General features: G+C 39.4%; 1 protein-coding gene across 1 annotated transcript; it reads right to left on the bottom strand.

Moving 5' to 3' along the window:
- Positions 1–11,353: 11,353 nt before the first annotated feature.
- On the bottom strand, positions 11,354–12,298 carry LOC109267002 (olfactory receptor 51V1-like). The gene has a single exon (XM_019449517.2). The coding sequence runs from the start codon at positions 12,293–12,295 to the stop codon at positions 11,354–11,356; it is 942 nt and encodes a 313-aa protein (XP_019305062.2). The 5' UTR covers positions 12,296–12,298.
- Positions 12,299–12,884: the final 586 nt, after the last annotated feature.

Here is a 12,884-nt window from a genome sequence, read left to right as displayed (position 1 = left end):
TAGTGCTAAAAAATAGTTGATTTAATGAATGAAAGAGCTGATTTAATGAGTAAATGCAGGAATGTGAAAAAAGTCCATGTGCATGGTGGTGGAATAAGAGATCTTAAAACTTCTTTGCAGGGTAGTGTTCAGAGCAGTAGATATGTGTAGTTTTGTCTTTCTTTTTTCTATATTTCTGATATATTCCTATCATATTTTCATAAAGAATTGATCTTCTTCATATCTTTTCCTAATCAGTATAACAATAAAAATAAGACATATATCTAAGAACTGGAAAATGGTTAAATGAAGTATAAAACATGAAATTAATGAACTGTTTTGCGACCCTTAATATTGTAATTCCAAAAACTGTAGCATTAAAAGCAGTCTTTACTACATAATATTTTCTCATTGGAAATCAGGAATTATGTATGTGCAACCATGTAAAAAATTATTATGTAAAGCCAATGTGATTACAAATTTGAAAGAATTTAGTGTGAGAAACAGATCTGTAAAGTATTTTTGACCAACAAATACACCCCCACTGAAAATAGTTTTATTGGGAGACAAATTCTACTAAAGAAGTCATCTGTTTTCTTTCCCTTTTCATGGGCCATTAATAAAAATAGTGGGAGAATAACTCTGAGGATTTGGTGCTATCTTCTGTTCAAGAGTCTCTGCTCCAGCATAGTTGGGTTCCACAGGGAATGCATGCACAGCTGGGCCACTTTCTTGGCTTCCCTGAGGCAGTTCTAGAACTATTAATATAGTTGTGGTTAGCTGAAAAGGCAGTAGATTATAATAAAGTCAGGTCAGCAGCTTCTGATGATACAGGACAAGTAAGATCAAGGATAACACAACCACTTCAGTGTCTCACTTTATCACTAAAAGTATGGAACATGAGACACCGAACACTTCATCAATGTCAGCAGGGTCAGAGAACAAAATAGCATTGAAGATTCAAATGTTCTCTAAGGCAATAGGAGGGAGGAAATAATGGGATGCTGATTAGTATCTTCTATGAAGGAAATTCCTCATAAAATTGACAAGATGCCATAAAATTGTGGGGTTTTTTGTTTTGTTTGTTTTGTTTGTTTGTTTGTTTTGTATCTTTCTCCTTATTCTATCAGTTCAGGTCCCGAGTGCCACAACACCTTACCTCTCTTTAGAATTCTCCTTTTCTCCAGCAGCTTTACACTATTCCCATCTGATCTTGTATCTAGGAAAGGCAGGCAACCCACCTGAGGTTTTCTGAGGGTAAATAATGGCAGTGAAAACAAAAGACATAAAAGTAGCAGCCCCTTGACCTCCTATTTAGTCAAATCCTAGGGCAAAGCACAGACATCAACATTGTTATGTACAACAGAATCAAGGATAACCCAAGTTATTTAAATATTTTTTAATCAAAGATCTGATAATGAAGAATTCTAGGCTGTGATACAGAAACACCTGGAAAGAGAGGGGTTGTATCAGTTTACTCTCTTTATCCAATTCTGTATCCTCAGGAAGGCTACCTGCATATGTCATATCTGCAGTGCATAATTATTGATGAAGTGAGAAGCAGGGACTTTGTGATCTACTGAAAAAAAGTCAGTTCCTATAGTGTCACAGTGACACAGAGAAAACAATTCCAAGCAAGTATTGTACCATGTTGAATTTCATGCTAAATATTTTAATTGCTACTTTGCATTTGTAAATTTGCTTAATTATCCATTTAGTTTTTCTTAACTTTGATAGAATCTTAACAGATTTTGCCCTGTTTTAAATAGTATGTTCTTATTTTTTTTAACTGTCCTGCCAGATTCCACTTTTTAAAAACTTTCATTATTTTCTTATTCCTATTTCTCTAGAGATTATTGTTGGTGTTATTTTGAAATTCTCAATTTAATACTTCTTTATTTATTTCTCTTTTTTATCATTTATATAATAAAACCAAAGAAGTCTATGATTTTACTACAAACTAAGAATCGGAATTTGCCATCCAGATGACAATGTTCTCATATTTTACAATTTCATAGGACTGTATTTTGAACTTGATTTACTCTTTCATTGAAGAGCTGCTCTGAAAAGCAAATTTAATTGCACAATGATGGATGTGCTTTACTTACCCTTTACATACTTCTGTCTCCTTTCTAAACTATTGTATTTGCTGAAGTAAAACTAATGTTCAAAATACATATTGAACTGTATATATTCAGCCAATTTCCAATTTCATTACCAAGTAATTTGAGATTTCCTTTTTTGTCTGTTGTCTTATGCATTCTCAGAAAGAAAGATCAGTCTATTCTCAGTAGTTGCTAACTCCAAAATTGAGTGATATATTTATTGTCCCCCCACCCCTCTCTTTCTGCCATCCTCCAGGCTACTAGGGTCTAATGACAAAACTATTTTGGACATTATTAGGAATAATATAGATCTTAGAGAAACCATAATCTTTATATTATATACCCACAGTGACTTATCCTACCTGATATTCCATACAAATGTGAATCATTGAACTTCCAAATTGTTTTTAATTCTATGCTTTAACTTTTCAAGCTCCTCATAAGTTAACACCAGGGGAACCTAATCGCATGCAGGGCATTTTTTTTTAAATGTCAGAATTATTTTCTGAAATTGCTACAGTCAATATCTCCATTTTACCACTAAGGAAACTGAGGCAGAGAAGCGCCATAATCTGAGGGGCAACACAGATTGTAAGTGGCTGTTTTAGGATTCAAAACTGAGCAGTACGACTTGAGAGTAGTTGTCTTAAACGGTACCATTTATTGCCTGTCTTAGAATTTTCCATATGCAAGGATATTCCATCTGCACCAAGACAGTGTGACATATAGGACAATAAAATACATTTAGACAATCGGAAATATGAGCAAACAGTTAACATGGTGCTTTCAAAGGAGAAGGTACAAAATCACATGTCAGCCAACAAAGTGTGGTCATGTAGTTCCTGACACCTGATAACCCACTTGTTTAGAAAACAGAAATAAAACAACCAAGGGAAAAATTCTCATGATCCTGAATAACTTCACATTGAGACAGGTACTCTAGCTGCAGAAGAACTTGATAAAAGGCAGAGAGGGACGAAAAAGAAAAAGGACTCAGTTTTATAACAAGGCAGGTTTCCTGTAGCTGTCTTGGAAAGTAACCCGGGGCTATAGCACAGCTTCACAATTGCTTTGTGCCATGAGTCAAACTGCAGGCCCCGTGAAGCTAGGCATTGGTGAAGTCCAAGTTGTCCTAGTGCAAGAAACACTCATGTTTAGGGGGAAAATAGTTCCTTCTATTCTTGAGCCACTCCTTTTCTGGCTCTGGCCTCGTCTGTGTTGTCACTCTCTTGTCCTTACCTGTTGCAGTCACTCCCACCTTTTCCTTTCACGTCTGTGCCAGCCTCCTGTCTCTCCAGAAACTCTTTCTGGCCACCATTCTTAGAGGTCTTTCTCCTGCCAGGAGCCTCCTGTTGTTCCCTTTCCCGACCTTACTTCATTGTCTATAGTCCCCAGTAAAGAGAGGAGGAGTCCCGGGAGAGTTGACGGTGTTTGGACTCTCCTTTTAGTAGTGTACGAAAGGATTTCCCCCAAAGCAGTCCTTTGATGAGCTATTCCCCCCAGCTATGGCCCCTTTTATTTCCACAGGCCTTGGGCTGTCAGCTTGCTTTCCAAGACCTTCCTTACACTCTCTCAGCAAAGATACAATGTTACAGTATTTATGTTGAGGGTCAATAAGGAAACTTACTATGCTATGTTTATGCAAGGCATTGAACATCTCTAAAACAGGTGATAGAAAATGGGAGCCATGGAGGATAAGCAGTATGAGTTGCACGTTCGTGCCCCCCAATGAGGTGTTAGTGTGCCAGCACACCCTCAGTCCTGGGCATGGTGGGGATCTGCTCTGTGAAGCCAGCCTGAGGAGAAGTGGTTGAGCTTTGGGAGCTACATGCCTGAGGCCTGTGAACTCCAACTCTGTTCGTGGTCTTTCCCTGTGGTTCACAGTCTAGCAACCACCTAGCATGTGCAGCAGCATTTACTGCAGGCAACATTCTCCAACCTGCAAGAGACCACTTGCCCTTCCTACTCATCCCATCCAACTGGGATCTTCTTCCTCTAGCTTGCTGTACTTTAGATACCGTTAGGATTTACCACGTTTCAGTAAGTTCTACTACTGAGGCTGATGCATTTTTAGGAATCTTAGATGAGTTGGCAAAGGTTCACATTTAAATATGCTAATTACTGGACGGTGTAGAGAGTGGGTTAGAAGGGTTTGTCAGATGGTCTGGGTTGCTGGGATCCTTGTTCACTTTTTCATGTATTTTTGTTTTTTTAGTAGTAGAGAAACAAGGTTTCTACCTTATGTTTTCCCTTACCCACTTATTGAAATATATATTTTTTTATGTTTATCTCCTTTGAGAGAGGAGAGAGAACTCACATGAGTGAGGGAGGGCCAGAGAGAGAAGAAGAGAGAGAAAATCTCAAACAGGTTCTGTACTGTCAGTGCAAAGCCCAGTGCAGGGCTGGAATCCATGAACCATGAGATCATGACCAAGATTTCAATATTCAGCATGGCTTGACATGAACCATGAGATCATGTCAAGGTTTCAATATTCAACCAACCGAGTCACCCAGGCACCCGTTAATGAAATAATGTACTGAATATGTTCCTTTGTCTTCCCTCCACAATAAGTCACTGAGAGTCTTAAGAAGGTATTTTGCCCGTAATATCAAGGAGAAAATTCTCTCTTCCCATGTACTTTATTTTGGAAACAGACACAATTTTCTTATTCATCTAAAGAAACTTCTGAGCTGATCTGGAAATGAATATAAATAGTAATTCTTAGGCAAATAAAAATAAACAAAATATTAACATTTTTTTTTGTTGTTATTTTACTTGACCCTGGTAGGGACAGAGATACAGAACACCAGCCCATGGAACAAAATGTGACTATTTGGCCAGACTACCTATGATTCCCCAAATTCTGTGAGATCAAGAAAATTATGTGGTCCATCCCAGTTCATTATAAGATGGGAATCATTTACCTTGGATCAGGGACAAGTGGGGCCAGAAGACACAAGCACAAGCCAGTGTTCCAGGTCGCCACATCGACTATCACTCCTAATACCTCCACTTCTCCCTCAAGTCACATCTATTGTCCCATAATAGTTACTTATGACCAGCTAAAGGAGAAAGAAATAAGTCTAGACTGATTGAGTAAAATAGACTGCCTCTACACTACAGTAGCACTCAGGAGTGTCCTTGGCAGATAAAAGTGAAGGGAAACGCACCTGAGATTTGGAAGTTCCAGCAAAGGCAAATGTGCCCAATAGTTACAGCTTCAGGAGGTGTACCCGATCATCCTTTGGTGTTTAAAAAGAAGTGACCTGCGGTAAGAATATATGTAGACTCCCAGAAATTTGTGAAAGACTAATTGGTCAGGAGGTTGGACAGAGAAGTAATGAAACACTGGACAAAAGCGTTCTGTAGAAGAGACATACAGCTGACCCAAAGCAGAGGACACCCGAGTAAAGGTGTTTGTGTTTACAGTTAATATCCACCAGAGAGCTTCAAGCATGGAAGGAGCTTGAAACAACCAGTTAGGCAGAATGGTGTGGCCAGAAGCCTTCCTGTCATCGGTCACCCTCAGTGTTGGAACAAGTGTGAAACGTATGCAGTAGACATGAGGGTAGAGATGGAAGTTGTGCATGAATCCAACTGTGTGGGTCCCCACTGTCATCGTTGCTGCTGAATGTGCAGCCTTCCAGAAACAGAGCTGATGTGGACACCAACCAGCCACTTAGTGTCAGGTTAATTACAATGGACCTCTTTTGCCCTGAAAGAATCAGCAATTCATCATGATTGGAGTTGATTGTATTCAGTCAGTTACTTTATGGAATTGCCTTCTGTTTTTAGGACCTCAGCAAACAAAAGTAACTGAAGGTTTACAAAGCAATTGATCCTCCCAGATAGGATCTCATCCAACTTTGTAGCCTGGAGGTGCAACTCTGGGCTAGTGGTCACGGCACCTGTTAGTCTTCTTACATATCACATGACCCAGATGCTGTAGGCCTACAAGGGATGGAACAGCCTTGGAAGGTGCTGCTGAATTGCTAGTTTGGAGGTGATACCAGCGGAGATTGGGTGGCTTCCTCCAGGAGACGGCAAATGCCTTAAATCAGCCGATGGAGGTCTGTAGTGCCCCCAGATCAGGTCGGATTTTTTTTTTTTTTTTTTTGCTTTTGAACGAAACGTTCTTTTCTTGCCTCAAAATATCCTTTCCTTTGCTCCGAATATGCAGTCATATAAGAGGCAGAATCAGGCACTTGTGAAGTTACATTTTATTAACTTCAAAAATGGTTTCATTCTTAGCCATATCTTGATATGCTAAATATACTAATGATCTCAAAAGTCATACTTTTAGGTTTAATTACTAAATCTACCTTGTAAAACTTCTAAATAACTATTTCTAAAGTTATTTTTATTGTTTTGGTTTCATCTATTTTTATCAGCATTTGTTCCTTCTCTAACTTTTAACGTCTTGAAATCTGGTATTGTATTTTTATTTCTTCTTTTAAAAAAAGTTTAGGTACTTAAGACCATAATTCTGACGGGGAAAAATATATCTAATTGAAAGCCATATATATTCACATGTAAATTTCAGTTTCATGAAACACATTAATTGATCTTTGCTTTTCCAAATATATGAGGAAGCAGATTCCAAGCTCCGACCTGTCAACACAGAGCCCGATTCAGAGCTCAACTCATGAACTGGGAGATCATGACCTGAACCAAAATCAGATGCTTAACGGACTGAGCCACCCAGGCACCCCGGGAATTTTATTTTTTAATAGATATGTAGAAAAAAGAAAACATGCCTGGGTTGGGCACTAATCTAAGAAAAATTTACTCATTAGTTTCAGCATGTTTCTGTGTAAAAATAATGAACTCTATAATGGAGAAACAGGTGTGATATTCATAACTCTTTGCTTAAGAACTAATAGTCCTTTGAGACTTAATGTCCTCTTAGCTAAATTGGGAATGATAAACCATATCTATTTGGGGCCATATTTAAGCAAGATAATGAATATAAAACACTTAGCAAAGTGAGCTATTGCATCTTAGGCACTTAGCACAATGCAACTTTGTGTTTTCTAACCCTCCCCTATATCCTAGGAAGCTGTGTTTCTTTGTCCTTGGGGCTTGGTAACCTCATAGCAGGCAGTTAAGTCAAGGCATGTGCTTCAGATTCTGTGTCTCCCCCACTCTCTGTTCTTCTATTGCTTGCACTCTGTCTCTCTCTTTCAAAAAAATAAATAAAAACTTAAAAAATTCAGAAAAAAAGGGGTGCCTGGGTGGCCTGTAGGCCAAGCATCAGACTTCGGTTCAGGTCATGATCTTGCAGTTCATGAGTTCAAGTCCTGCATCGGGCTCTGTGCTGACAGCTCAGGGCCTGGAGCCAGCCTCGGATTCTGTGTGTGTGTCTCTCTCTGGCCCTCTTCTGCTCACACTTTGTCTCTCTCTCTCTCTCTCTCTCTCTCTGTCAAAAATAAATAAACATAAAAAAAAAGAAGGCAGGGCAGTAGTGGACTTTGTAAAAGGACAAATGATGACCCTACTATGGAAAGAGATCTTTGCCAGGATATTTGGAAGAACCTCAGATAGAAGCTTGCCTTTGCGAACTATGCACAATTTGTCCTTGACCACAAACCATCTCAGAGGCTTTTATTTGTTGGTTGAGGTGATGATCCCAGTTACTGTGTTCATTCAGAGCAGAGCAAAAGGAAAAGGTTCCTTTGCTATTGACACTTAATTCCAAGGTATTTTCCAAATTCAATTTAATGTAACATTAATAATGTAGTGATTTTGCCCATTTTTTAAAAATATTGTTTAAGTTTATTTATTTATTGTTGAGGGAGATAGTGCAAGTGGGGGAGGGGCAGAGAGAGAGAGAGAAAGAGAGAGAGAGAGAGAGAGAGAATTCCAAGCCGGTCCTGCACTGTCAGTGTACAGCCTGATGCAGGGCTCGAACCCACAACTGTGAGATCATGAACTGAGCCAAAATCAGGAGTCTGATGCTTAACCTACTGAGACACCCAGGTGCCCCTGATTTTGCCCATTTTATTCACATTGCTCTATCCCAGTGTTTTTACTGTGTCTGGTAGTAAGAGGTGAATAAATATTGAATGAGAGTTATTAATTTGCATAATATAAAATGAATTAGTTTCTCCTTTATTTGAAGATCTTGCAGTAAAGGTCATGTAGAACAATTTTACATCTGAAGAAAGACATAGCACAAGTTCAATTTTAATGAAATTCAGGATGAGTTCTTACCATTGCTATTGGAGAATTAATAGAATTTGTTCAGTGGTAGGTATCTTTATTTACAATCAGATTGTTAATCTTTTAAGACATTGGCTTTTTGAATTATTGATTCTATAGCACAGTATATATAGACATACTTCCTCTTCCAGATTTTCTTCTTATATTTTATTGTTTGGCCTTTTGGATTAAAATTGAAAATAAATCTGCAGTCTAATTTTTGTATATGATGCGATGTTGGCATTAAGATACACTTAGGAGTATTTTTCCTCCATACAAATATCCAGTTTACTCAACAACATATGTTAAAAATAGCATTATTCTCTATTGCACTGTGTGGCACTTTGACATATCTAGACAGTTGTCCATTCTAGATTTCGTGTTTATCACATTGGCCATTTTCAGAATCTTTGCATCAAAACCACTTTGACAAAATGGATACAGACTTTTGCGTGAAGCACAGTGAAGCCTAGTAAGAGTACAGAGGTTGGCTTTAGTCATTTGAGGACCTGGAGGTATATTACAGAGTAAGGGAATAACTATGTACAAAACAAATGTCCTCATACTGAAAACACAGAACACTTGCTTCAGTTAAAAATCTCCTAAAGACATGACATAATTTATATTAGTGTGTCTGTTCTTCTTAGTTGCTACAACTCATCAGGGGTCTTTATTGGCATCCTCTGTGTAATCTCTGAGAAGTTCAGAGAAGATAGAATTTACACCTAGGACTAAGTGTTTCTTTATGGGGAGTCATGGAACATTCTGGCTAACATGATTGTCTTCAATTTGCTTATATTACTGTTGTAAAGTTAATTGCATTTCAAAGGGATTTTTGGAGATATGATAATGTTCTACAACCCTTTGAACACTGACCAGAGTTATAGATTGACCTGGCAAAGTGGCTGGCTTAGAGGAAGAAATCAGATGAATAAATTTAGGGCAAGAACATTCCAGTTCTAGAAGGTTAAAGCATCATGGAACCTGCTTGGGATTCTCTATATCCCTCTCAAAAACAAATAAATAAACTTAACAAAAAACAAAACACTTTTCCATTTGGATTCATTGACATCATACTTCCTTAATCCTTTTATTGCTTCCTTTTCAGGCTATTTTTGGGGATTCAACTGCACCCTGTTTTAATGTTCAGGGTTTTTATTTAGCATACTTATATTATTTCCTTTACTTACTCAAGTTGTCTGCTCTCATAATCTCAAACACCATGTTTATGACCTTGATTTGCAAATTCAGTATCCAGCTCTACTCTTCTCATCTGATACCTGATACCTATATCAAACCCCAGGCTGGATATCTCTCCTTAAATGTACCTTGGGCAGATCACACACGTAAAAAAGAATATTTCTAACACAAATGCCATTCACCCACACCTTCCTTATAACAGGACATTGCTATAGGATCTCTGTAGTTTCTCATTCCAAAAACCTCAACATGATTGCCACTTCCATTTCTCTTATCCCTGACAATCACCAACCTTATGACCCCATCCATTAAACACATTTTATATACACTCACTTCTTGCAACTCCTGGAACTGACCCTTGCTCAGTCACTACTCTATCCTTTTATTGAGACTCTTTTATCTTGTCTTCTGCTGTCAAGTCTTGGCCTTCTCATTATTTGGTACAGGACTGATGTTCTTAACATAAATGATTGATGATCTCACCATTCTAATTGCAATATATTTGTAGTCACATGTTGCCCTAAGTATTAAAACTAAATTACAATCTCATCTTTTCTAACCTCGTATCTGTCTGCTATTCAGTTTTTACAGCTGAATCTCTTAGCCATTTATTCACCTGTTTTTCGTACAGTCCAGTGTATTCACAATTTGGTTTTTCTCTTTGTTTTGCCTGAAAATTCTTTTTCTTATATTCCTCAGGTTATTTATCATCAATCTTCAAGCCTCAATTACATATTACTTCCTCAGGGGAGTCATTACTCAAGTCCTTGTATTAGATTACCATCCCCTGTCAAGCTGCCTGTGCACTCTTCATTTCTGAATAGCATTTCTCAGGATGTTAATGTCAAAGTTTGCTTAATAATTTTTGTCTGTGTCACCTGTTAAACTGAAGGCGAATTGCTGATTTTGCTCCCCACTGTTTTCCTGTACCTGAGCAGTGTCGTGTCTAGCATTGTGTATGTGACATTTGGGAGTACTTACTAAACTCAGTATTTTCAATGGATATTTATCAAAGTTCCAGAGATACCTCAAATGCAGTGTGTTCAACATAGCTTCCACCATCTTATCACATAAATAATATTCTTTCTTTGTCACCATCTCATTGTACAACACACCATTGACTTGACTTCACAATCCAGAAACTTGAGCATCAACTATGAAACCACTCTGGTCGCCAAGCCATAAACAATTATTAGGTATGCTCATAGATCCTAAATATTCTCATACCCCTTATCATATTTCAGTTCTCACAGGCACCATCAGTTCTTAGTTGTGCTTTTGCTATAGTTTCTAAACTGTTCTCTTACAGATTTATAAAGAATTTAAAATGCCATGAAGAAATGCTAATGATAGAATGGTACAAAACAATGTAAAATGAAAAGTTTATATGCACTAAGGTCATGTCTTCATGGCACGGACAGACTCTAAGAAATAAACATTTGGAATAGAGGGATTATATATCTTTTAATTCCAAAATTCTTTAATGGGCTTGCAGTAAGTCACTAATGGGGAAAAAATAATAAAAGTGGGGGAAGGCTCAGCATCATAGTTTTAGATATTCCTCAGGTCACCTTTAGGAATGAAGAAAGTCCAATTTCATTGTGTCCTGTATTTTGATATAATGACCAATTGACAGAATAAACTAAACAATAGTCATGATTCCAAAATTTTAGGTAGACACGTGTCTAAATGGATGGACATGTGTCTAATGCATTAGAAAGCCTCTTGAGTTCTTTAATAATCAGGTATCATAAAAGACCATAAAGTTATAACATTATTATTCAACTTGTAAGTTGTTACACACATGGGAAGTAGCATTACTCTTCTGATATTAAAACATTCTTGCTGGTAAAACCCAAGGGTTTTACTACATTTTCAGGGAACACCACTTCTTCATCCTGCTTCGGATCTGCTGGGTCTTTACACTGTAGATGATTGGATTCATCAGGGGTGGAAAGAGAATATAGATATTGCCCATGAGGACATGAACCGAAGGGGAGAGATGCTTTCCAAAGCGGTGCACCATGGTGAGGCCAATGATGGGGATGTAAAAGACCAGGACAGCACAGATGTGGGACACACAGGTCTGCAAGGACTTGAGCCTCTCCTCGCGGGATGCAATTGCCAGCACTGTGTGCAAGATGAAAACGTAGGAGATGAGAATAAGCACAGCGTCTAACAACAAGGTACAGATCACCAGAGCCAGGGCATAGAGGCTGTTGAAGCGGATGTCAGAGCAGGCGAGCCGGAGCAGGTCCTGGTGCAGGCAGAAAGAGTGGGAGAGGATGTGAGGGCGGCAGTAATGGAAGAACTTCAGGCGAATGATGACAGGGAGAATGGACAAAGCTGCCCTCATCAAAATGGCCACCATGAAGTGAATGACTCTACTGTTAGTCAGGAGGGATGTGTATCTCAGAGGATTGCAGATTGCAGTGAAGCGATCAAAGGCCATGGCAAGAAGGACCCCAGACTCTATGGAGGACAGACCGTGGATAAAGTAAGTTTGGGCAATACAAGCATCTTGACTAACTTCTTGGTTGAGCCCCCACAGGACCCCCAGCACCGTGTGCACTGTGGACAGCCCCATGCACAGGTCAGTGAGGGCCAGCATGGCCAGGAAGTAGAACATGGGCTGGTGCAGGCTGAGCTCTGTCCGGATCACATGCAGCACCATGCAGTTTCCCAGGAAAACCAAGGTATAGATGGAGGAGAAGGGAATGGAAAACCAGGGATGGTACTGGTCCAGGCCAGGGAACCCTGTGAGAATGAATATTGAGGTATTGATAATGGAAGCAGAAGAAACAGGCATGATTATTTGAAGGTAATGTTCAAGACGAGATCAATATTTACTGACAGTTTTGTCAAACTGTCTGCTGTGTGGGGGCAGTTGAGTCTAACACAGGTCCTCACACTGTAGCACAGGTCAAGCTAACGTAGACGCTAGGGAAGCCCCCTCTCCAGGAGGAGCTACAGCACAGGACGGTCTCACAGGGAAGCTCCTTGGTATCAGGTCTCAGGTTATGGGAGCAAATCAATGTCCTGACCATTGTGGGCGAATCAGATCATGCCCTTCATTTGCTTTTAGTCCCTCTGAGCCACTTGCAGGACACACAGCAGGTGACAGTGGCAAAGCTATTGAGAGCATAGGGCTGCTCCTGCTCTGCTGTCCCGAGGAAGCCTCTGCACGCTGTCCTGTGGCCAGTGCTTGTGGCACAAGGAGTCAGAAGGCTCCGGTTTATGAGGAAGGAATGAGAGGATTGTGTGGACCGGGTGGACCCAGGCTCCTGGGAGACACTCTTCCCTCTTGGTGGCTGATGCAAGTGGAAGATTCCACCTGGTCACTGCAGGCTAGTGGCTCCCTGGGATTGAGAGGACTGGGTAAATGGCAGAATTTTCCA

This window comes from Panthera pardus, unplaced genomic scaffold (assembly GCF_024362965.1).
Source record: "Panthera pardus isolate Hobbes unplaced genomic scaffold, ASM2436296v1 HiC_scaffold_12, whole genome shotgun sequence".
Taxonomy (NCBI): Eukaryota; Metazoa; Chordata; class Mammalia; order Carnivora; family Felidae; genus Panthera; species Panthera pardus.
Note: the sequence above shows the minus strand (reverse complement) of the source record. Positions and strands in the feature narration are given on the sequence as shown.